At 37.0% G+C, this 26328-nt stretch overlaps 1 protein-coding gene across 4 annotated transcripts in view; it reads right to left on the reverse strand.

Annotated features, from left to right (window-relative positions):
- Positions 1-2942: 2942 nt before the first annotated feature.
- CYP20A1 (cytochrome P450 family 20 subfamily A member 1) overlaps positions 2943-26328 on the reverse strand; it is a 47627-nt gene continuing 24241 nt past the window's right edge. For all 4 annotated transcript variants that reach the window (XM_065930778.1, XM_065930777.1, XM_065930779.1 and 1 more), the window contains 7 exons: positions 24507-24622; positions 23644-23698; positions 20358-20478; positions 12724-12835; positions 11599-11663; positions 4241-4330; positions 2943-4072 (listed from right to left, as the gene is read on the reverse strand). In XM_065930778.1, coding sequence (XP_065786850.1) covers positions 3922-4072; positions 4241-4330; positions 11599-11663; positions 12724-12835; positions 20358-20478; positions 23644-23698; positions 24507-24622 — 710 coding nt within the window. In that variant the 3' untranslated portion in view covers positions 2943-3921. The remainder of the gene's footprint in view (positions 4073-4240; positions 4331-11598; positions 11664-12723; positions 12836-20357; positions 20479-23643; positions 23699-24506; positions 24623-26328) is intronic.

Here is a 26328-nt window from a genome sequence, read left to right on the forward strand (position 1 = left end):
TCTATCAGGGCACGTCACTCACCACACTCAAAGCAACACTGTCCGGAGCCCTTCTGGCCGTGCGGTCCTCTGGCTTCCGCAGTAACAGTACCAGCTTTGTTGACAGTCTCCCCCCCCACTCCTCCCCTTCTACCTTCACCATTGGTCTTAGCAGCTTGGAAACAGGCACAGGACTGGCAAAGAATAAAAACCAGGTCACTAGCATGTTTGTTGACATCATCAAAACCCACCGTTGAAATAGCATCCATTTCTCTCGCAGCTGTCTTCTCACAGCTCCCGAACGACTCCTTGATTCTACTGGCCATGTCTTCACTTTTATACACTCAGTAGAATTATGCTTTTTTAAGCAATTTTCAATCTGTCAACATAACCACATGTAAAAAAAAAAAAGTACATTTTATAACAGGCGACAGTACTTTTTATAGATCTGAAGAAAAAAATCAAGATGTCTTCAGAGAAGAATGTTAATGTTTCCCTGAGTCCAAAAATGACAACAAAGATTCTTAAAATGTCCTCTTAAAAGGTAAAATGCCACCCCAATTTCAACTTAATTATATAAAAAATTTTTCTTAGGCTAGTGGAGCAATTTCATTTTTTAAGTGCTCACTGTAGTACCTACATTATGTTTTGACTTTAGCAGCTTGAGTTTATTAATATATAACTGTTTTGATAGAATGGATGGAAAAGGCAGGCCATTTTTAAAACTGAAAAGAATTAACAATATCTGAGACGAGAAAGAGGGGGAGAAAAAATTGGCAAGTCTGTATTTACTTCTGAGCGAGAACAGTAATGTTTCAGTTATAGAAAACGCTACTGGTTCATAACATATTAAATGAGAGGTTTAGGTATATTTGTGAAAAGTATATGTGGATAAAAGAGCAGAAAGATTAACCTCAGAAGCTGAACACTCGTTAAGTTCAAATAGTGGGGATGAAGTTTCCTATTTTTGTGCTTCTATATTTCCTAGATTTTTCTACAATAATCCATATAATTTTTCTAATAAAAACAGAACATTTTATCTTTAAAGTAAAAACTATTTTAATACAAAGGAAACAAATGAAATTTTGATATTGGATCTATAAAGATAGAATCTATTTATATACATAAAAATAAAACTGCACATTTGTGGGCCAGACAACATGTGTTTTTCTTTTTCCCCAAACACATGCACAGAACTATTTTGAATTTTATAAGCACAAAGTATGGAAGAGCCCTTTCATGCCATAAGAAATGTGTTGTGTTGATGTTTTTAAAAATAAACTTCCGAAGTATCAAAAAGAATGCAGATCAAAATCACTATAACTATAAAACTTGAGAGCCCGGCCAGAGGCATGCTACAAGCATCAATGATACTGAGGCTACCAAAATTTAGGTCGCTTGACAAATACAAAGGGCCAAGAACAACGGTGAATGGATAACTTATTTTACACATGACAAAGAGTATTTTTTAAAAATCTTATAGAAGAGGACTTATTTTTAACGTTGCAAATTAGTTATGTAACCCTGGATAAAGTATGCTTATATACCGGATTCTTCTATCCTCTATTCCCCTCAAATCCAATCATTATTAAACACTGTTTCTTTTCATTTATTGGCAATATGGCAACACCCTGACTCTGGCTCAGCTACCCTGTTGTTGCTGATCTCGTCTCACTTAGAATTCCACTTACTGATTTTAATGACATTTGGCTTATATATCATCTGCCTCCTCTAACCTTCCACTGCCATTTTCAAAGTCAAATAAGGTACTTAGATAATAAAGGAAGATGCTCTGTATACACTAAGCCATAGAAAATGAAGGTGAGAGGAAATAAATTTAAAACATACCTTCATTGAAACAACATGATGTTAGGATCTAGGACTACATTTCACTTAAAGTTTCCCAATTTAAATTATTCCATAAATTAAATATTTTTGACAGAAATAAAGGCAAAATCTAGTTATTACTTAGTTTCTAAGTTTAACTACTCATTATTAGGTCTGAAATGTTAGCCACATAACCATAAACACAGCATAAAATGACTCTTTAACCAGAGTACATTCTTGAAACTTAAAATTACAAGAGAAATTCAGCAGTGTCAATAATAAGTCCATTTGCAAACATTTATCATTATTCTTCCTTTCCTCTCTACTGGAACTTGGCATATTTCCTTCACAGTTATCTTTTTTTTTATTTAAAAAGTCTGTTATAGTTTGTTTATTTATTTATTTTAAATTTCCATTTATTTTTATTAGTTGGAGGCTAATTACTTTACAATATTGTAGTGGTTTTTGCCATACATTGACATGAATCAGCCATGGATTTACATGTGTGCCCCATCCCGATCCCCCCTCCCACCTCCCTCCCCATCCCATCCCTCTGGGTCTTCCCAGTGCACCAGCTCCGAGCACTTGTCTCATGCATCCAACCTGTACTGGCGATCTGTTTCAAACTTGATAATATACATGTTTCGATGCTGTTCTCTCAGATCATCCCACCCTCGCCTTCTCCCATAGAGTCCAAAAGTCTGTTCTTTACATCTGTGTCTCTTTTTCTGTCTTGCATATAGGGTTATCGTTACCATCTTTCTAAATTCCATATATATGCATTAGTATACTGTATTGGTGTTTATCTTTCTGGCTTACTTCACTCTGTATAATGGGCTCCAGTTATCTTTTTAAAAAACATATTTAAAAGAAATTCTTCAAGAACAATATAACCAGAAAAAAAAAAAGCAAAACTAAAATACAATGCTGTCAGTAAAAAAGTATTAAATATAAAACTTTCAGTACTAAAATGTAAATCTGGAACAATAATTCAAATATTTTTGAAAAAGCTCCAATAAAGAAGTACTGCTTACTAATTCTTACTAATGAGATTGATCATTTTTCTAAAAGCTTATTTGCTGTTTCCCAGTAGAAGCTGTTTTGTCCATTTATCTACTGCATGTTTTCTTGCCAACTTGTATGAGCTTTTTTTTTAATATGAACTTTTTATATGTAATATGGGATATTATCCCTTTCTGTCATATTTATTGCAAATATTTTCACCCATATTTCTTTTTTTAAAACTTGGTTTGGTTTTTAGTTAATGTTCTCTCATTTCTTAGTCATAAGTTCATTATGGTTAGGATATAACATAATAAATTAGGAATCTAATTTAGGAATTTAGTAAATTTAGGAATTGCTTTTTCCACAAATGATAATTAGTGGAATAATATAGTGCTACTAAGACTTTCAGCAAAAATGGACAGACAAGCCTCATTCTTGGTTTGCTACTTAGAAAAGACATTACAAAACACATTTAAAAACAACTATATAATTTTCCAAATGATTCAGAACTGTTCAAAATGATGAGCAATGTATAAGTCATGAAATGAACACTGTTGTCTGGGAAGGCACAACAATAGCAAATACAAGGTACATAATTCACTGAATTATTCACCGAATTACTCAAGCCTAATAACAAAAATTACACACAAATTAATTTATTCTTGGAAAATAAAAACATTAATCCAATAAATAAAATTATGAAAAGTCCTTTTTCCCCCCTTTAAGGTGATCTACTGTAACTATGAAAAGGAGTTAATATTATTTTTCTTTTTTATGAATATTTGGAAAATATTACTGTGCAAAATAATTTATCTTCAAGAATATTAATTTTAGAAGTCAAACTAAGGCTAAGAAAATGAAAATAATGGCACAGAAAGTGATAAGAGAAAAGTTAAAAGCAGAAGGCCTCCCATTAAAATGATCACTATACTGATGCAATCAATATATGTGTATATGGTGCATCAAGAAATTCCGGTATACAAAAATCCAAATTTACATGATGAAGTATTAACAGGTGTTTTTTTACACAATGATGCTTGGTTTCTAAAAGGATTCAATACAGATTTTCTAAATGATCATTTTCTTCAACAAAGTTAAATGCATCCAATTTTAGTATCTCTTTGAGACAGTGATCCAGGCTTCCTCTTTGGATGATGTCACCAGTTCGTACTTCGTTTCAATAACTTGTCCCTGCACAGAAAGCAGCTGCAGCCTCCTCAGTAGGACACTCAGAAGCACGGTGGCCGCCATGTAGGCAAACCTGGGCAGAGAGAGAGTGATGGGTTACAGAAGACGAATGATTGTTTATACAGTTTCACGTCTAAATTTAGTTTATACAACTTATGCAGATTGTTCATTCTCATCGACAGTGATCAGCAACATTTTAAGTGCAAAGTCTGACATCTTTCGTGTTCCTTTATCATCTCACCTCAGCTCTGGGCATTCCCGTGCGCCTGAAAATCCAAGCAAGCAGAAAGTTCTCATTGCAGAGTCGTCATCGAAACGCTCTGGACAAAACCTAGAGAGAGGATTTGGGGCTGGTCAAACAGAGCTCCACCAGCAGGGCACGTGTTTACACTGTAAGGACACAGGCGTGTAACACTGTGTAAAAACTACTAAAGACAGAAACTGCTGGCACATTACATTTCTTTTCGACCTTTTATGTTCCTAAACTACTGAAGATGTGTCTCTTTTTGCTTACTTTATTATTTCTAAACAATAGGTGCAAAATACATTTCTCTAGAACCATTAAGGAATAAAAGCATTAACAGGCACTTATATCATTTATGAGATTTAAGGATAGATCACACAAAATCACATAGTGAGTATTTACATTAAGAGTGTTCAAAATATGTTATATGAGACCATCGAATCAATATGCAAAGCATTTTACATTGCCTTTTCAATTAAATTTCATTTCTTAAAATTGAAGTCACCAGACTTAAAATTATACACATCAAAATTATATTACATGAGGCCCAGACTTATTAATAAGTGAAGGAAATGTTGGTAAATCATCTGCCTGCAATGCAGGAGACCCAGGTTCAATTTCTGGGTCGGGAAGATCCCCTGGTGAAGGAAATGGCAACTCACTCCAGTATTCCTGCCTGGAGAATCCCATGGACAGAGGAGCCTGGCAGGCTACAGTCCACAGGATTGCAAGAGTCGGACAGGACTTAGCGACTAAACCACCATCACCAAGGATTTTTTTACCATACAGAAAAAAAGTTTTAGTCTGTAAGTAGTCATGGGGAAATGGATATATTAAAACAAAATAATCAACCCACCAACTTGTAACTTGTGAAGTCACTCAATCGTGTCCAACTCTTTGCGACCCCATGGACTGTAACCTACCAGGCTCCTCCGTCCATGGGACTTTCCAGACAAGAGTACTGGAGTGGGTTGCCATTTCCTTCTCCAGGAGATCTTCCCTACTCAGGGATTGAACCCGGGTCTCACGCATTGTAGACAGACGCTTTACTGTCTGAGCCACTAGGTAAGTCAACCCACCGAGGAGCATGAACATTCCCCTCAAGACAAAGACTTAATGCCAACGGAAATGGAGCTGAAGCCAGTCAGTCGCTCTGTATGGCGCTTAGTCAGGTCTCCAACATCACTCAAGAGCAAGAGCCCAGGAAAAAAAAAAATCTGCTTTCATAGTCTTTTTAAAGAATGTAAATTATCTTTTACTTTTAAGATATAGTCTATTTACATTAGAGTCTATAGAAAAATTATATCAAATATAATCAGTTTTTCCTTTTGTAAACTAACTTGAAAATTGGGACCCTAAGTGTTTACTTGAAGATATCTATGTTTCCAGGTTAAAAGAAAATGAAACTAGCTTTTTCCAACTTAAAATTTTTTTTCTTATTTTATATTGGAATACAGTTGGTTTACAATGCTGCATTTATTTCAAGTGAACAGCAAAATGATTCAGTTATACATACACACAGATCTACTCTTTTTCCAGTTTCTTTCCCATATAGGTTATCACAGAATATCGAGTAGAATCCCCTGTGCTATACAGTTGGTCCTTGTTGATTATCTATTTCATATATAGTAGTGTGTATATGTTGATCCAAATCTCCTAATTTATCCCTCACTCCCACTTTTCTGCTTTGGTAACTGAAAGTTTTGTAAATCTGTGAGTCTGTCTCTGTTTTGTAAATAAGTTCAATTGCATCACTCTTTCAGAGTCCACACATAAGTGATATCATGTGATACTTGTCTTTCTGTATCTGACTTACTTCACTTAGTAGGACAATCTCTAGGTCCATCCACGTTGCTGCAAATGGGATTATTTCATGCTCTTTTATGGCTGAGTAATATTTTTGGGGGGCTCCAAAATCACTGCAGATGGGGACTGCAGCCATGAAATTAAAAGATGCTTACTCCTTGGAAGGAAAGTTATGACCAACCTAGACAGCATATTAAAAAGCAGAGACATTACTTTGCCAACAGAGGTCTGTCTAGTCAAGGCTATGGTTTTTCCAGTGGTCATCTATGGATGTGAGAGTTGGACTGTGAAGAAAGCTGAGTGCTGAAGAATTGATGCTTTTGAACTGTGGTGTTGGAGAAGACTCTTGAGAGTCCCTTGGACTGCAAGGAGATCCAACCAGTCCATCCTAAAGAAGATCAGTCCTGGGTGTTCATTAGAAGGACTGATGCTGAAGCTGAAACTCCAGTACATTGGCCACCTCATGCGAAGAGTTGACTCATTGGAAAAGACCCTGATGCTGGGAGGGATTGGGGGCAGGAGAAGAAGGGGACGACAGAGGATGAGATGGCTGGATGGCATCACCAACTCGATGGACATGAGTTTGAGTAAACTCCGGGAGTTGGTTTTGGACAGGGAGGCCTGGCGTGCTGCGATTCATGGGGTCACAAAGAGTCATACATGACTGAGCGACTGAACTGAACTGAACTCAATATTCCATTGCAGATTTCCCTGGTGGCTCAGTGGTAAAGAACCCACACAAGTACAATCCCTGGGTCGGGAAGATTCAGAGAAGCCTAGTGGGCTACAGTCCATGGGGTTGCAAAAGAATAAGGTACAACTTCATGACTAAACAACAACATACTCCATTGGATATATATATCATATTGTCTTTAACCGTTTCTCTATTGAGAAACACAGGATGATGCCATGACTTGACTATTGTAAATAGTGTTCCAATGAACACTGGAGTCTATGTATCTTTTTGAATTATGGTTTTCCCCAGATGTATGCCCAAGAGTGGGACTGATGGATCATATGGTAGCTTGACTTTTAGATTCTTAAGAAACCTCCATACTATTTTCCATAGTTGCTGTAGCAATTTACATTCCTATCAACTGTGTAGGAGGGTTTCCTTTTCTCCACACTCTAGCATTTACTGCTTGTAGATTTTTTGATGATGGCCATTCTGACCAGTGTGATGTGATACCTCACTGTAGTTTTGATCTGTGTTTCTCTAATAATTGGCAATGCTGAGCATCTTTCATATGTTTTAAGCCATATTCACTAACAACTAAAGAGGAAAAAGAGAAATTAAGGAAACAATATTATTTACTATCACATCAAAAAGAATAAAATACCTAGGAATAAACCTAAGAAGGTGAAAAACTAATACTCCAAAAACTATAAGACACTAATGAAAGAAATTGAAGATGGCACAGATGAAATGATATACCATGTTCTTGGACTGAAAGAATCAATATTGTCAAAATGACTATATTACACAAGGTAATGTGCAGCTTCAACACAATCCCTATCAAATTATCAGTGGCATTTCTTGCTGATCTAAAACAAAAAAACTTAAGATGTGTATGGAAACACAAAAGACCCCAAATGGCCAAAGCAATATTGAGAAAGAAAAACAGAGCTGGAGCAATCAGGCTCCCTGACTTCATTCTGTATGATAAAGCTACAGTGATCAAAACAGCATGATTTTGGCATGAAGACAGAGATCAGTGGGAAGCCTAGAAATAAACCCACACACCTATGGTCAACTAATCTACGATAAAGGAGGCAGAACTATACAGTGGAGAGCAGACAATCTCAATAAGTGGTGTCCAAAACTGGACAGCTACAGTTAAAAGAATGAAATTAGAACAATCTCCAAAACCATCCACATAAATAAACTGAGGATGGATTAAAAATATAAAGGTAAGACCGGATACCATAAAACTCTTATAGGAGAACACAGGCAGAAGAACACTCCTTGACATAAACCACAACAATATCATTTTGCGTTCACCTCCTAAAGTAATGAAAATAAAAGCAAAAACTAACAAATAGGACCTAGTTAAACCTAAAAGCTTTTTTTGCACAGTGAAAAGAAAACCATAAACAAAGTGAAAAGACAACACACAGAATGGGATGAAATGTTAGCAAATGATGTGACTGACAAGGGGTTAATCTCCAAAATATACAAACAGTCCATGTAGCTCAATATCAAAAAAACAAACAACACAATCAAAAAATGGGCAGAAGATCCAAAAAGATATTTCTCCAAAAAAGACACAGAGACATCCAACTATTTTGTTAAATATTCACAATTTTAAGGATTAAAAAATGAAAATGAATAGGTAACTTAATCTCAAGTACTGAGGTTTTCCTAAAAACTTCTGTAACACTTATTTTATTTATTTTCAGGGTAAGAGGTAATCCCAATTTTATTTTCCATCATGATTTTAACTCAATTTACAACACAAGATTATAAAATATGTAGCAAATGACAGTGTTATCCAAATACTAGGCTTTCAGAATTTTTAAAATACATTAAATTTTCTAGGTATGTAGTCAAACTCCTTCCAGAGAAGGATCGGGAGATAGGCATTTTGCCGGCTCCCTCTGCATTGAAGTGTGGGGGCTAACCACAGCCAGTACCTCCATGTCCATTAACATGTGCTTCTTTGTTTGCTATGATCCTGTGGGACTTATAAAGGCAAGATGTGCCAGTTAACAGTTAACAAGGGCACATCCCTCCCTCGATGGCAGCCGTAAAAGCCGGGACATCTGATGTGTGTAAAAGGGAGATGCTGGCAACTTGGTTTTATGGTTGGAGTGAACTAGAAGAAGAAGATTGGGTGTGTGTCCACTGGCTCCCGCAGGCTCTGGAGGGGTCACAGCCAGTATTTCTACATGCATGCTCATGAAGAAGCTGGATCTTCAGGCAGCAGCTTGTAAAGTAGGGAATCAACCCCCTTGCAGGGAAAGCCTGGGACACAGGCTCTTCTGCCTGTCCCCTCTGTGCTGAGCCCTATGGGGACAGCCATGGCGAACGCGTGTGCTCCCAACATGCTCCCGTTAAGGACTGCTGCTTTGCCACAGTCATGGGCAACTCAGGAGCGCAACTCAGATGGCGTCTGAAGGAGATGTTTTGGGAGCCCATCCCTAAGGCGGGAGCATTTAAAACTGGGGCACAAACTGTGTGGTTCCAGGCCTCTGATCCTCAGGGAGAAGTGAGAGTTGGATGTTCCCTCCTGATTGTACGGCACTGTGCTGGGGGTGGAGTTTATGGCAAGAATGTGTCTTAGCCTTTCCCATGTGCTTCAATGCGGGTATTTTCTCATTTACCTAATGTGGAGGAGTCACTCAGCTAGTTCCTGGATTTTTCTCAGAGGGAATTGCTCTACATGCAGAGCATCTGTGTGAGGAAGGAAATTCATGAGCCTGCTGTATCACCATCTTGGTCTCAGTCCATACTAAGGATTTTAATGTTTGCCTTAGTTCTTTTTAGTTGAGAATTCTATTTCAGTCTGTTTTTTTTTTTTAAGCTGATAATATTTCATTATTTGGTATAGAGTAGTATTTACATTATTATCCATTTAAATCACAAAATTTGACTCAGGGTTTCTTCCTCTGAGACACCGCCAATACAATAAAAGCAACAATGCATTTATTTCTATAAATAAATCATGTCTAGACAGTTTTCTATAAGGAGAATAAGGTAATGCCAGTTACTCAAAAAGGAAACTTATAAAAACCACAATGAAATATCACCACATACCCATTAGAATGAAAATAAAAAATAGAAACAATAGTTAATGCTACTGAGGCTACAGAGAAGCTAAATCTCTCAAACACTGCTGCTGAGAATCTATAAAAAATAGTCTGGCAGTTTCTTGTGAAATTAAGTATGCACTAACCGTATAACCAATCACACTCTGGCATTTTTCCTAAGAAATGAAATGCCATGTTCACACAAAACCTCGTACACAAATGTTCATAAGAGTTTTATTCATATAAGCAAAATATTAGAAACAAGCCAGATGTCCTTTAGTCGGTCAAAGGGTAGAAGCTGAACAAACTCTGCACATGTAGACTACTACTTAGCCATAAAAAATATGCAACACCCTTTGTTCATCTCAAGAGCATTAACTTTAGTGAAAAAAGTCAATCTCTCCATCTTCCTCTGTGTGATAATCATATTTAAACTGTAATTAATCGATCATCTGTCTCTACAGGGTCTACCTCAGTCCTACGTACATTTTGGCTAGTGTGACGCGGTCTCTCAAGGATCATCTCGAGGCACTGACACAAATTAATCTCTGGAGTTTCCACAAGGGATGGGTGATGAGGTGTCCAACTGAAGAAAGCTCTTCCCCAGCATACAACATTGCTATAACATTTCCTAAATTCGACTGCATTTTATTCCTAAAAATGGTTTTTACATTTTAGCATATATTTCTTTCAGTATTTACAATCTGTGGCCCTGATTCTCTAAGTATTTTGAGGATAGGAACAGTATCAAAAATTCTAGCAAAGTTCTTATGCTTTTTGTATTACATCTAAAAGTTGACCAAAAATTTGGCATTTTTCCACATGAGAATCTTTTTAAGATTTTAAAATGTGAAATTTTAATTTTTTATAACTATAAGTTATAACATTTTTATTTTACCAATGTATGTCTTTCATTCTGCTACGAAAGTCCCTTGGAATATTAAATTTACTTGATTTTTTAGCAGATTTAGAAGTCCTGGTATTTAATTTATTAATAGATTTCCCTTTAATATCACTGTAACGTGAAAAACTAAAATGACTTAATGCTTAAATGTCTCTGCCTTATACACTGGAAGTTAGGTTTTTCTTTTACTTCAACCATGCCACCAACTCTGCCCCCTGCCTGTCACATAGCTGTCTTAGCACTCATCAACTCAACATATCACCTTCTTTCAGGCCAGTAAATCTTAACCTACTTCTTTAAGGCAGATTTTACCAGATGAAGGAAATGGCAACCCACTCCAGTATTGCTGCCTGGAAAACCCCATGGACTGAGGATCCTGGTGGGCTATAGTCCCTGGGGTCGCAAAGAGTCGGACACGACTGAGCGACCTCACTTCACTTCACTGAGGAAGCAAACAGCATCAGCTTTGTTCTTCACCTTTCCCCTCCCTTGCTGTTCTCGCACACAATATACACACAGCACTATTTTCTGATTTCAACCAAAGAGCTCAATAACTGAGACCAACAGAATGAAAACGAAGAAACTGCATACACAATACCCATTTACCAGTAACAGAACTCCAAAATACCGCTGAAATTAAAGGATATTTGTAGAGATTAAGTAATTAAATAGATCTTGGGACAGAAGTTGTAATAGTAGAAATAAAGAGTAGAAGACTGCAGATTCATGAAAGAAGAAGTACTGAGCAGAAGATATACAGGGAAGGTAGTGGCTTTCTGTTTTTATATCACTGTTACATACTGAATTTCTCCTCAAAACAAAACAAAAAAAACCCACAAAACATGCAAACACATAAAAACTAAGAACTGCAAAGACAATGACAGAAATTTCCTACTTGTATGGAGACGACCAAGTACCGGGATCCTGGAGCACGACTCCAAGGGCGTGGAGGACAAGGGTCTGCAGGGAAAGATACTCTGGTTACGGAAGGGCTACAGAGGCGAAGGACGCCCAGAGAGCCAGCTTATACAAGTATCACATACAGCAGGAAACACAGCCCATTAGTTTGGTGATCTCACGGTGGGAAGACATCCCTTAAGCATGTCACAAAACACTGAAGTCATAGAAGAACAACAGACTTCACGATGTGAAAATTTAAAACCGGCATCCAACAAAAATGAAACACACCATAAAACGAGTAAAAGATAAACAACAGACAGAAAAAAAAAGATTTGCCATATAACTGACAGAATATGTATAATCTACAGAAAGACATATAAACTCACTAGAAAGAAAATAATTCACAAAAGAAATACAAACTGTGAGTATACGTATGAAAAGCTATTCAATCTCTCCAATTATCAGGGAAGCAAATTAAAATTATGAGATAACTTCTCATATATGATTCACATAATATATAAAAGATTCATAAATGCAGAGGTGATAAAAACTATGGAGAGGAAAAGCATTCTTATACACTGTTGCTCAAAATATAAGTTACCTTTTAGAGGCAATTTATAGTAATGAAAAAAATTAATGTCAATCTAAATTTTCATCAATGAGGACTATTTAAATTATGGTCCATTCATACAATGCAGTACTATACATCCATTAAAAGTAATGAATTGGATTCACAGTAAGTGCCAGTTGTATTAACTGCCTCAATAAAAGAAGAAAATTAAAAACAACATATAAAGAGTATATTTTCACATATAAATTAGGTCTTTAAAATACATACATACATATGTATATATACATAGAGTAGTACATATACACAGGAAAAAACCTACAAAATATACACTAAATGATTCACAGTAGTACCTAGGGAGAAAGGAGTCTTTCTTTTATGTTGTTTGAACCTTAAAACAAGCATATATTATTTTGTAATTTAAAACAACTGTCTTTTGTTTAACAATAGGTAGCATTTATTGGATACCTTAAACAATAAAGCTTTAAAAATACACGCTAAAAGAGCTGAAAAGAATAACTGAATGGGTTAAGCATACCAAATGTTTCCTACCTCCCTAGGAATAATAAATTTGTCAATCTTTCCTTCAATATCTTGAAGCCGGGCAGAAACCGGGGTCAGTTTGGCAGTCCGAACAGTTTCACAAAGCACTTGCCGACAATACCTGTTTAAGAAAAATTTTTTTGAGGATCCTTATTTTGGGAGAATCAATTTGAAATGTATATACATTTTAAAGTGTCATTCAGCAATTTTAATAACCTTCCTAACCTGAAAGAGTCATCATAACGCTTATTTGCTTAAAATACAGTGTATACTAGAAGCATATAAAGATTAGGTTTAGCTGAGTAAGAATTTAAACAAATAAAAACAACTTTAAAAGTGCCAAAAGAAAACACAATATCTTTTAAATTTGTGTGCAGAAGACTCCTTTATTTTTAATAAAGGATTTAATAAAAATTTTAATAAGACTTTTCTACTTCAAAATTAGAAAAAATATTGAAACAATGATGGATATCATAAAGAAAAACCATGACTATGGAAAATTTTCTACATACTTGAACTCATCATTAAGTAAAATTAAAAGCCAAGTAAGAAAATTATTTACTGTTAATATATCCTTAATGCATCAAAGCTCTTTAAAAATCCCAAATTAAAATGATCAAAAAAATAAATAAAATGATCAAACATCCCAACAGGAATATGGACAGAAAATATAAAAGCAATCCACAAAAAAAGAAAAAAAATTGCAAATGTCATGGAAACATAAATGATACTCAATTACTCAACCTCATTAACAACATTCGACTGTCAATCAAAGCAAATTTTTTTACCTGCCAGATTAGCAAATATGAACAAGAGTACTGTCATGGAAAATGCTAATAAAAAATTGGGAAATGGACATTCATACTCGCTTGGGGGAGTATAAATTGGTACAACCTTTCTGAAGGATGCTGCGCTGTGCTGAGTCGCTCAGTCATGTCGGACTCTTTGCGATCCCATGGACTAGCCCTCCAGGCTTCTCTGTCCATGGGGATTCTCCAGGCAGGAATACTGGAGTGGGTTGCCATGCCCTCCTCCAGAGATCTTCCCAACCCGGGGACTGAACCCAGGTCTTCTGCATTGCAGGCAGATTCTTTACCCTCTGAGCCACCAGAGAAGCTCTGAGGAAGGATAACTTGGCAATATATATGAAAATATAAAGTTTGCATTACAATGAGAGAACTAAAAGCTAAAATATATTGAAATCTTGCTATGCACCAGTTCTGTTAAATAATTCTATGCAGTATTTCATTTAATCCTTATAAGAAACTCATGGATATTATTCTTTTAATTTTACAGATTTTTAAAATGAGGCAACTGTTTAAGATCACACAGCAGGATGAAACAGGGCCCTCAAAGCTGATGTACTGGGACAACCCAGAGGGATGGGATGGGGAGGGAGGTGGGAGGGGGTTTGGGATGTGCACCCATGGCTGATTCATGGCAACGTATGGCAAAAACCACCACAATGTTGTAATTAGCCTCCCAATTAATTAATTTAAAAAAAAAAGATCACACAGCAGGTAAGTGGTATTGACAGGATTCAAACCCAAGTCTGTTACCCCAGAGCCCCTAACTGTAAACACTACACTACTGCATACATTCTGAAATAATTATCTCATTTCTCAGACCTTATTAATAGAAAGATTTGGAAATATCTGCAAAGATGTAAGCATACAAATATTGATTTTTATAATTTCTAAAAACATCAAAAGCAGAAAAGGAACATCCTTTCCTCTTTGAAAAATATTTTTTTTTCTTTCAAACAACAGCTTTCTGGTTTTTATTAAATATGAATCTAGAACATTCGTAACTGCCTCTTCTTTTTTTTTCCATTTATTTTTATTAGTTGGAGGCTAATTACTTTACAATACTGTAGTGGTTTTTCCATACATTGACATGAATCAGCCATGAATTTACGAGTGTTCCCCATCCCGATCCCCCCTCCCACCTCCCTCTCCATCCCATCCCTCTGGGTCTTCCCAGTGCACCAGCCCCGAGCACTTGTCTCATGCATCCAACCTGGGCAGGTGGTCTGTTTCACTCTTGATAGTATACTTGTTTCAATGCTGTTCTCTCTGAACATCCCACCCTCGCCTTCTCCCACAGAGTCCAAAAGTCTGTTCTGTACTTCTGTGTCTCTTTTTCTGTTTTGCATATAAGGTTATCGTTACCATCTTTTTAATTTCCTTATATATGCATTAGTATACTGTATTGGTGCTTATCTTTCTGGCTTACTTCACTCTGTATAATGGGCTCCAGTTTCATCCATCTCATTAGAACTGATTCAAATGAATTCTTTTTAATGGCTGAGTAATATTCCATTGTGTATATGTACCACAGCTTCCTTATCCATTCGTCTGCTGATGGGCATCTAGGTTGATTCCATGTTCTGGCTATTATAAACAGTGCTGCGATGAACACTGGAGTGCACGTGTCTCTTTCAGATCTGGTTTCCTCGGTGTGTATGCCCAGGAGTGGGATTGAACAAATATTTTTTAGGTACTTACTACATTAGAAGCACTGCATCAGATAATAAGCTACAACAGTGAACAAGACAAAACCATCAAAGAATTTCAAAGTCTAGTTGGCAGGGGAAAGGACAGAGGAAGGAACATTAAGTATGAACCATTAAAAAGGCACAGTAACTGCTATGATAAAGGAAGTTCAGGGTGTTGGGGAACACGGCAGGAGCATCCAACTGGAGAAAGGACTTCGCAGATGAATAAACACTTAGCCTGAGACCTGAAGGAAAAACTGGACTCAGCTAGAGGACAGAGTAAGAGAGAATGTAGCCGAAAGTCAGAAGATTAAAAATAGTGTTTCATATTTGAAGAAACAAAAGCATTTCAGGAAAGCTGAAATGCCTCATAAGCCAAAATAGTGGGTATAAATTTTATCTTAAGGGCAACCAGAAGTCACAGAAGGATCTTAAACAGGGGAGTATGATCAGATACAACTCCCCAGATATAGAACGATGACTAGCACAGTGATTCTCAACTTTGACTACACATTAGAATCATCTGAGAAGCTTCTGAAACTTTCTGATGCCCAGAGATCGTTGGTTTGGGATTAGTCTCAGGTAAGAAACACCTGGAGTAACAGGCAAATTTGGCCTTGGAGTACGGAATGAAGCAGGGCAAAGGCTAACAGAGTTTTGCTAAGAGAATGCACTGGTCATAGCAAACACCCTCTTCCAACAACACAAGAGAAGACTACACATGGACATCACCAGATGGTCAACACCGAAATCAGATTGATTATATTCTTTGCAGCCAAAGATGGAGAAGCTCTATACAGTCAGCAAAAACAAGACCAGGAGCTGACTGTGGCTCAGATCATGAACTCCTTATTGCCAAATTCAGACTTAAATTGAAGAAAGTAGGGAAAACCACTAGACAATTAGGGTATGACCTAAATCAAATCCCTTATGACTATACAGTGGAAGTGAGAAATAGATTTAGGGGACTAGATCTGATAGACAGAGTGCCTGATGAACTATGGACAGAGATTCGTGACATTGTATAGGAGACAGGGATCAAGACCATCCCCAAGGAAAAAGAATGCAAAAAAGCAAAATGGCTGTCTGAGGAGACCTTACAAATAGCTGAGAAAAGAAGAGAAGCAAAAAGCAAAGCACAAAAGGAAAGATATTCCCATTTGAATGCAGAGTTCCAAAGAAAAGCTAGGAGAGATAAGAAAGCCTTCCTCATGGATCAGTGCAAAGAAATAGAGGAAAACAACAAAATAGGAAAGACTAGAGATCTCTTCAAGAAAATCAGAGATACCAGGGGAACATTTCATGCCAAGATGGGTTCGATAAAGGACAAAAATGGGATGGACCTAACAGAAGCAGAAGATATTAAGAAGAGGTGGCAAGAATACACAGAAGAACTGTCCAAAAAAGATCTTCACAACCCAGATATTCACGATGGTGTGATCACTCACCTAGGGCCAGACATCCTGGAATGTGAAATCAAGTGGGCCTTAGAAAGCATCACTACAACAAAGCTAGTGGATGTGATGGAATTCCAGTTGAGCTATTTCAAATCCTGAAAGGTGATGCTGTGAAAGTGCTGCACTCAATATGCCAACAAATTTGGAAAACTCAGCAGTGGCCACAGGACTGGAAAAGGTCATTTTTCATTCCAATCCCTAAGAAAGGCAATGACAAAGAATGCTCAAACTAGCGCACAATTGCACTCATCTCACACGCAAGTAAAGTAATGCTCAAAATTCTCCAAGCCAGGCTTCAGCAATACGTGAACCGTGAACTTCCAGATGTTCAAGCTGGTTTTAGAAAAGGCAGAGGAACCAGAGATCAAATTGTCAACATCCGCTGTATCATCCAAAAAGCAAGAGAGTTCCAGAAAAACATCTATTTCTGCTTTATTGACTACGCCAAAGCCTTCAACTGTGTGGATCACAAGAAACTGTGGAAAATTCTGAAAGAGATGGGAATACCAGACCACCTGACTTGCCTCTTGAGAAAGCTATATGCAGGTCAGGAAGCAACAGTTAGAACTGGACATGGAACAACAGACTGGTTCCAAATAGGGAAAGGAGTACGTCAAGGCTGTATATCGTCACCCTGCTTATTTAAATTACATGCAGAGTACATCATGAGAAACTCTGGCTGGAAGAAGCACAAGCTGGAATCAAGATTGCCGGGAGAAATATCAATAACCTCAGATATGCAGATGACACCACCCTTATGGCAGAAAGTGAAGTAGAACTAAAGAGCCTCTCGATGAAAAGTGCAAGAGGAGAGTGAAAAAGTTGGCTTAAAGCTCAACATTCAGAAAACTAAGATGATGGTATCTGGTCCCATCACTTCATGGCAAATAGATGGGGAAACAGTGGAAACAGTGTCAGACTTTTTTTTTTGGAATCCAAAATCACTGCAAATGGTGATTGCAGCCATGAAATTAAAAGACGCTTACTCCTTGGAAGGAAAGTTATGACCAACCTAGATAGCATATTAAAAAGCAGAGACATTACTTTGCCAAAAAGGTATGTCTGGTCAAGGCTATGGTTTTTCCAGTGGTCATGTATGGATGTGAGAGGTGGACTGTGAAGAAAGCTTACTGTCGTAAAATTGATGCTTTTGAACTGTGGTGTTGGAGAAGACTCTTGAGAGTCCCTTGGATTGCAAGGAGATCCAACCAGTCCATCCTGAAGGAGATCAGTCCTGGGAGTTCACTGGAAGGACTGATGCTGAAGCTGATACTCCAATATTTCGGTCACCTCATGCGAAGAGTGGACTCATTGGAAAAGACCCTGATGCTGGGAGGGATTGGGGGCAGGAGAAGAAGGCGACAATAGAGGATGAGATGGCTGGATGGCATCACTGACTCGATGGACATGAGTCTGAGTAAACTCTGGGAGTTGGTTTTGGACAGGGAGGCCTGGCGTGCTGCGATTCATGAGGTCACAAAAAGTCGGACACGACTCAGCAACTGAACTGAACTGAGCTGAACTGACTGATGTATCTTTTTAAAGCACCTGAAGAGATTAGTGTACAGTCACTGGCTCCAAGAGCAATCTGGAGTAGCTCAGTTAATAAAGAATTTGCCTGCAATGCAGGAGACCCCAGTTCGATGCCTGAATCGGGATGATGCACTGGCGAAGGGATAGGCTACCCACTCCAGTGTTCTTGGACTTCCCTTGTGGCTCAGCTCGTAAAGAACCACCTGCGATGCAGGAGACCTGGGTTTGATCTCTGGGTTGGAAGATCCCCTGGAGAAGCAAAAGGCTACCCACTCCAGTATCCTGGCCTAGAGAATTACAATGACTGTATAGTCCATGGGGTCACAAAGAGTCAGACAAGACTGAGCGAGTTTTACTTTCACAGGAGGAAAAAAGACACAAGGCTGTTGAAATACCCCAGACCAGTGGTGGTGCTCCTCATGGGTGGGTGGGGGGCAGCAGGGACAATGGAAAGAATGAAAACTAAACTTCTAACGAAATGCTGTTTGGAAAATAAAATCAATAGAACTTACTCACTGACTCGATGTGGTGGAGTTACTACGTATAGAACACTGTCTACAACACGTTAAGAGAAAACATGGAATTTACAGAAGAGTTACATGTTTTGTATTTTAAAATGTTTTTAAATTTTTTGTTTTAAATATATACATATAAATGTATAGAAAAAGTCTGGAAAAATAATACAAATAGTTAACAATTGTTATCTCTCTTGTCCTCATTTACAAAGGACACTCACCTTCCATGTCATATACTTCTGCATAATAAAAACTTCAAAAGACAAGGTATGTATTACTTTTTAAAATTGTAATCAAAAAGCTGTCAACATTTTAAAGAATCCCTAAGAAATGCCTCCTTGTAAAACCATGGTTTCCAGCTCTTTCTAACGCCTTATCCATGTCTTCTTTTCTAGAGCTCAAAGATGCCCTCCAAAGTAAGGCTGCTTACTCCCCAGTCTCAGGCTTCCAACCCCCTAAGAAGTAGTCACAGTTGCTATTTTTAAAAACGTTTTACAATAAGTTATTACTTACACATAAAAATGCTATCTATTTTACCTGTACAGCTTGATGAATTTTAGTCATCCTATATGACTGTGTGACTACAACCACAAGAAAGATATGTAACAGCTCCCTCTCCCTAGAAAACTTTCCTCACGCCTCTTTGCAGTTGATCCTCTCCCCATTTCTGGCCCCAGCCATCACTGCCCTACTTTCTATCACAATAGCTTTGCCTTTTCCAGAATGTCACCTAAATGAAACACATTGTAGACAGTTTTTGTGCTTGACTTTTTTCATTTAGCATAATGAGATTTATCCATGTTGTTTTGTGTATTGATATTGTGTTACTTTGTATTACCTGGTACTATTCCATTGTATGGACATAACACAATTTATCTATTCAACAGTTGATGAATATTTGGACTACTTCCTGTTTTTTGCTATTATGAATAATATTGCAATAAATGTTTGCATGCAGGTCACTGTGTGGACATGTTCTCATTTCTCTCGGGTAAATGCCTAGGAGAACTGCTGGGTCATACTGTACAATTTCATAGGATCCTGCCACACTGTTTTACAACAGAACTATACCATTTTGCATTCCTACCATCAATGTATGAATGTTCCACTTATAGACATCACTGATGCTATTTCATATAGGCCCATGTAAGTTTCCCAAGACTACCTTATGATTTTAAAAAAACAAATTAAGTCATCTATTAAAATCTATATGTAAATACTTTTCTTGGCCTCCGGAGGAGACAAATTTAATCTGGGGCCAGAGATGAGGCTGGATCGCTCAGAGTTTTTGTGTAATAAAGTTTTATTAAAGCATAAAGGAGACAGAGAAAGCTTCTGACATAGACATTAGAAGGGGGCAGAAAGAGTACCCCCCTGCTAGTCTTCAGCTGGATGTTATACAGTCACTAGCAGTCTGTTAATGAAAAGAAAGGAATGTCTTAAAACTCAGATTGGCACCAGATAGTTCATCCCAGGCCATAAAACAACTGACTTGAATCTTGTAGAAGGGCAGATTACCTAAATCCTATACAAATACTTAGCTTTCCTACATATTAGCATTAGTTTTAAATAAGATAAACCAATTCAAATTTTGAAGATGTCCCCGCCACCCCCCCCCCCCCACTTTCCTCAGGCTCTTACCTGAGCTCCTCAATTTTCTCTGAAGTGATAGGTCCCTTCCCCAAAACTTGGTCAATCTCTTCATATAGTTTTTTCTGAATTTCCTCATAGGTGGTTAAAAAACAGACTGCCCAGGTGCACACTAAGTGAAAATTTATAATAATAACAATGAAAGCAGCAAATTCATAGCTTGGGTGCTGAATAAAAAACAAACTTGCTATTTTTCAGTATTTTCTTTCTTTTTTCCCCTGATACAGAAGATACATAAATGCTACCAGAAGATAAAACAAGATTGTTCATGAGATTTGTGCTTCATTCAACAGAACATAAACAGTCACAGAATATTCTCAAACAGAGACAGTGAAATCTAGAAAATTTCTTTTTTTTTTTAATGTATTGTTGTATTTTTATTTCTGTGCCAGATCTTCCTTGGAGTTTGCAGGTTTTCTCTAACTGCTGCAAGTGGAACCTACTCTCGAGTTGCAGCTCGAGGGCTTCTCATTGTAGTGGCATCTCGTGTCTAGCGTGGACTCCCGGGCACTCCAGCTTATTAGTTGTGGGCCCTGGGCTTAGTTGCCCCTGGGCATACGGGATCTTCCCAGAGAGGGGATTGAACCTGTGTCCTCTGCATTACAAGGCAGATTCTTAACCACTGGACCACCAGGGAAGCCCCTAGAAAATTTCTTTCATAAAATTAGCAAGGAGTCAAAGGCACTTGATGCATTTTACCTTAAGCAAAACAGTAATGATAATAAATATACTTCACATCTGGGGAAGTGTTAAATGCTGGAAACTGTGATGGACTGGTTCACTCGACCATGTAAAATAAAATAATTGATTTGTCAGTTTCCTCAGGAGCCCTAATGAAATGATTCACACAAATCAAAATAGCAGGAGATTTACCTAGAAATCAGTGTTTCTAAGATTTTACTTGTAACACTGGTTCAAGAACTGAAACTGATTAGTTGCTTAGGACAGTGGGTCTCAAAAATCTCCTGGGAGTCAGAGACTGTGTGATGACACACTCCCACCATCCACAGGCCCTGACTTAGCAGGTTTAGGCTGTGTCCAAGGTATCTATATTTCTAACAAATATCACAACTATTCTGATGACCACCAACACTGGAGTTCACTGGCTTATGGCTTACTTTTTCTTAAAATGGCTTATGGACTATAATCAAGGAAATCAAAAGGTAAGAAAATCAATTACATAATAAATATAAAATAGTTATATTTCCCTTAGAGATCCACTGGGATGATAACTGTTCAAACGGAACCATCCAGACATATGGCATCTCTTTCCTTAGATTAAGCCTGACATGACTCTATCTACAGCTCTACTTTTTCTGTGTCAAGTACTTTTCAACTGTGTTTAATAATTTCTATTTCTACTTATTATCTCTTTCCTGAGCTAAAGGGCTAGCCTAAATTGTCCTTAAAGTTAACTTTTTAAAATATTTGCCGAAGTCACATATTATCCAAATCCAATGTAAATACATAATTCACTTTCTGCACTTAATATTACTATCAGTAAAATCAATAGATACCTGGTACTCAATTATTTTGATAATTTACTCTCATTCAGAGTTCATAAAAGGCATATGAGTTAACTCACTTTAACTTTTTTCCTATATATGTTTCTTTATTATGGCTTGTGAGTGAACTGCAGAACTTCTATTTCACAAGTGATGTGAAAACTTATGCAGATAGTATATATGCACATGTATGCAATTTTACAATAATATGTAGTAATATATAACATTGAAAGATTTAGCACAAGGACTTGGATACAGTAGGCACTCTACACCCTGACTGACTACATTATTATTTAAAATTAATATAACTGTTTAATAACCTCAAACACTGTTTTTTTGGTACAACTCTATTAAAAAGTATGACAGTAGCTTTAAAATGTGATTTTAAGCCACTTAATGTTCTTTAATTACAATGTTGAATCAAGACACCAATTTATAGTTGGAAACCTTGTAGGTCATCCTTATTTTAGAAAAGGAAAAAAATGTAGAGGTCAGTATCCTGCTTCAGGCTACTAAGTCGCAGAGGAGGGACTTTAATTAAGGTTTCCTGCTGATCTTGCCTCTCAGAATTTCAGAGGTGCTTTAAAAAACAATCAACCCACATGCAAAGAAACAGCAATACTCAAATTTTCCCACAAAATTAGAAAAAAGATTAAAATATTAAGTCAACCTTGGAAAGGATCAATTTTTGTAATATCCAGAGTACAAGTGATTCAGATTTTTTAAACATTTATTTATTATTATTTAATTATTTGGCTTCACTGAGTCTTAGCTGCAGCATGTGGGATCTAGTTCCTCGAACAGGGATCAAACCCAGGCCCCTTATATTGGGAGCACGAATTCCAGCCACTGGACCACCAGGAAGTCCCTGATTCAGATTTTTTGAAGGTCTTCAGCAAAGATATATTTTAACAGTAATACATTTTTTAAACAAGTATTTTTTTTAAAGGTTCAAGATATTATTTTTGACACATGCTTACCTATATTCCACTTAATCTATAAAATGTGGATATCTCTAGATACCAAAAAATTATACAAAGAAGAAAAACTTACAGGAATTTCACATTTGTACTTATCCTTTTTTAATTTTCTTAAACAGAAAAGTTGTGAATGAAATCCTTCAAGTAAAAATAAATTCTTTAGATTTTCAACCTGTGTTTTAATACTTCCTTTAGCATTTTCTGTTAACATAATTTTATGGATATACAAAGTCTTAAAAACTATATAAATAAATGGTAGTCTGATAAACTCAAAACCAATAAGAAAGCTTAGAAATGTATCACCCATTTTAGAATTTTAAATAATAATCACCTTTAATTTCACCAAGAAGTTCTTTCAAATCATGATTTCTGTGGCCTATATTCACTGCTGGTAGATCTTATTAATAGCAGACAGGATTGAAGACAAAGTGAAAAGCCGCAGCAGGAAACTGAAAAGCTTACAGCTCTGGTTGGAAAGGTGTCAATAGCAGTTCATTTTAAAGGCACTAACTAGAATTCACAATCCATAAACTGTGTCAGGAAATTTATGGCAATGTTCAGAGGTGACACAGAGCACCTGGGGTTAAGAAAAGTGGGGGTGGGGTGGGGGTAGAGGTGGGGGTGGGGTGGGGGGAGGAGCACTGTGTGAATCTAGTTTTTCAAACAAGAATAAAAAATAAGAGTAAGGGAAATTATAAAGAGATCTTGCAAACAGTATTTCCTTTATTTTAGAATAGCTTTATCTTTCTGTATTTTATAATCTAACTCAAAAAGAAATCAATTTATACTTACATTTTGCAGTTATTATGCAACTGGCCAGAGAAAATATCATAGTGTCTTCTAGGATCTAGGAAACAAAACTAAGTTTAGAAACTGTAACATGTAAGATGGCCTGTATTAGACCTAGTAAAATCATCTAGAGTATAGCATTGGGAGTTAAGGAAAGGAAAAAAGTATATTATTCCTTTATGACTTTTTCACTTGAATAAAATCTGTATAATGTAAAAGCCAACCTAAACACTGTACTGCATTTTTGATACAGTGAACATTTATCCAGTAATGTTACTGGCTCATGATATTGCAAATAAACTGGCTCAGTCCTATCTTTCTAGCTTGGCTGAGTGCAGCAATGAAGACTCAGGAAGAGTGAGGAGCCTGCCGCTGTTCTGGAGCGTGATTTCATTTCTGTACCCACACACACCCAGAAAACCACTTTTTGTCTCTGAGGACCTACACCCACAGAGGAGGCAGAGATTCCTACAGAGAGCAGGTGTGGCAGTGACGGCTCCGCCACCCACACACAGTAACCCATGGTGTGCTGGGGTAGCAGATCCATGCTGCGAACAAGCCACGCTGCCGCATCTGGTCACGTGGGCAGAGCAGCTTAGTTGAAAAAGGCTTACCCAAGTCCTCCTCTGTAACAATCAGAGAACTCTGGTTCAGTGTCTGCTCACTCAAATATTAGGTACTATACAGCTGCTTCCAAGAGCTAAATAACAGGACAGCAAATCTAAATACTATTTATGGATGATGTACAATCAAAAAGGAAAAAGCCGTTGAATTCTAGGAAGACATCTGGGTTAAAGTGAATAAAAAGCACACTCTGTACATGTCTGATTATCCTTTGTTTGATAAACATTTAAGAATTACATCACCTGTTGGTCATTAAGGTTCCCCTGTACTAAGGAGTCAATGAAAATATGCTGACTGAAGTTCCCTCCTTTTCGTTCTTTAATGATTTTCTTTAAAATAGATTCCAGTTGCATAAGGGCTTAGAGAAGAAAAACAAAAAAGATTTTCATTTGTGAGGACTGAACAATTTAATAACATAATTTTTAAAGCTAATTTAAACTCTATTATTTCTCCTTTTTGCTAACTTCTAACACACGTACCAAAATGCATACAACATATATGCACAATTTAACATTTAACTAAATCAAACACCCAGGTCAAGAAGTAGAACGATTCTAGTCCCTTAGAGGACTTTTACACATATACCCCTCTGCTGGTATTATTAACCTTCCTTCGAAATTCTGTCCTCTTAATTCCATTCTTCTCCCAAATCAAGCATCACTCATTTAGAGACTCCAACAAACGTGAAACAGTCAGAAAAGTAAATTTCTAAAACCTAGAAGATTAATCCAACTTCTAAGAAAATTATCCAGAGATCATTTCTCAGGCCCCATCTTACTTGACCTATCACAACACCTGATGGAAACACTTTCTCATTTGGCTCCCAGGATCCCACTCTCCTGGGCTTCACACTTTGCTCCCACTTTAATGCCTGATAATTCTAAGGATCCATTGTCAGTTCCTTCTCATCTCTCCAATTTCTTAATGATGGAATGCCCAAGGTCAAGGACTTCTTTTCTTAGATCTTTATTTATATTCATTACCTTGGTGATAACCATTCTCATGCTTTAAATACAATCTATGGATGGAACACTCCCAAAGTTATATTTCCAGTTAGGATCTCTTTCCCCTGAATTTCAGACTCGTACCAAACAAACAACTCAGCATCTCCACTCAGATGCCTGAAGTATACTAAACATAACATATCCAAAACTGAAGCCATGATCTTCCCCTCAAAACTGGATCTTTCCATAGTACCTGTCCCATCTGATTTCCTGACAATTTCATTTTCTAATTACTCAGGTCTAAAACCTTGGTATTTCCTTCTCTCATACCTCACATCTAATCTGGCCATCAATGTTGGCAGTTCTAATTTTCAAAATACAGAATTATTCTCCCTTATTCTTTTTTTTAAAAAATATTCTATTTTCTGCTACCTTCCACCTAGTGCAAGCCACATTAATTTTCTTGCCCGGTTCACTGCAGTAGCCTCCTAGTTAAGTCTCCCTGCTTCTGTTCTAAGCCCCGAGATGACAGCAACCCAGTCACACCAAAGCCGGACAAAATCTGTTCCACTCCTATCAGTCTTTCTGGTCTTCTACTCTCCTAACTCATTTCACTCCAGCCTAGAGTTCCCTGTTGTACTTCAAATATATCAGGAAGAATCTTACCTCAAGGACTTTGCAACTACTTTTCCTCTACATGGAATATTCTTTCTTCCCCTGGTCATGTGGATGTATTTATAAAATATATAATTTTTTTTACTCAATATTATAATAGCAAGAGGTTTTTCTTTATTTTGTTACATTTCTTATATAACATTTGTCATGTTGATATTATTTCTTTAGCAATTCCTATATTGTTGGATATTGAGATTTTCTTCTGTTTTTCTACTTGTAGAAATATCACTACAAAGATTTTCACGAATATTTTATTTTAGATAATTTCATTCATTATTTATAACTCTTACTTAACATGCATTTTTAAACTGCTTTCCCAGGACTGTACCTTTGTACTTTCCATTAATCACGTAGACTGTACCAGCACTATAGTACTCTCATTCTGAGTAAGTGCTAGGGTTTATTGACTAATTGACAGCCTTTCCCTCTCTTTTATTTAAGAAAA

This window comes from Muntiacus reevesi, chromosome 3 (genome assembly GCF_963930625.1).
Source record: "Muntiacus reevesi chromosome 3, mMunRee1.1, whole genome shotgun sequence".
In the NCBI taxonomy this organism is placed as follows: domain Eukaryota; kingdom Metazoa; phylum Chordata; class Mammalia; order Artiodactyla; family Cervidae; genus Muntiacus; species Muntiacus reevesi.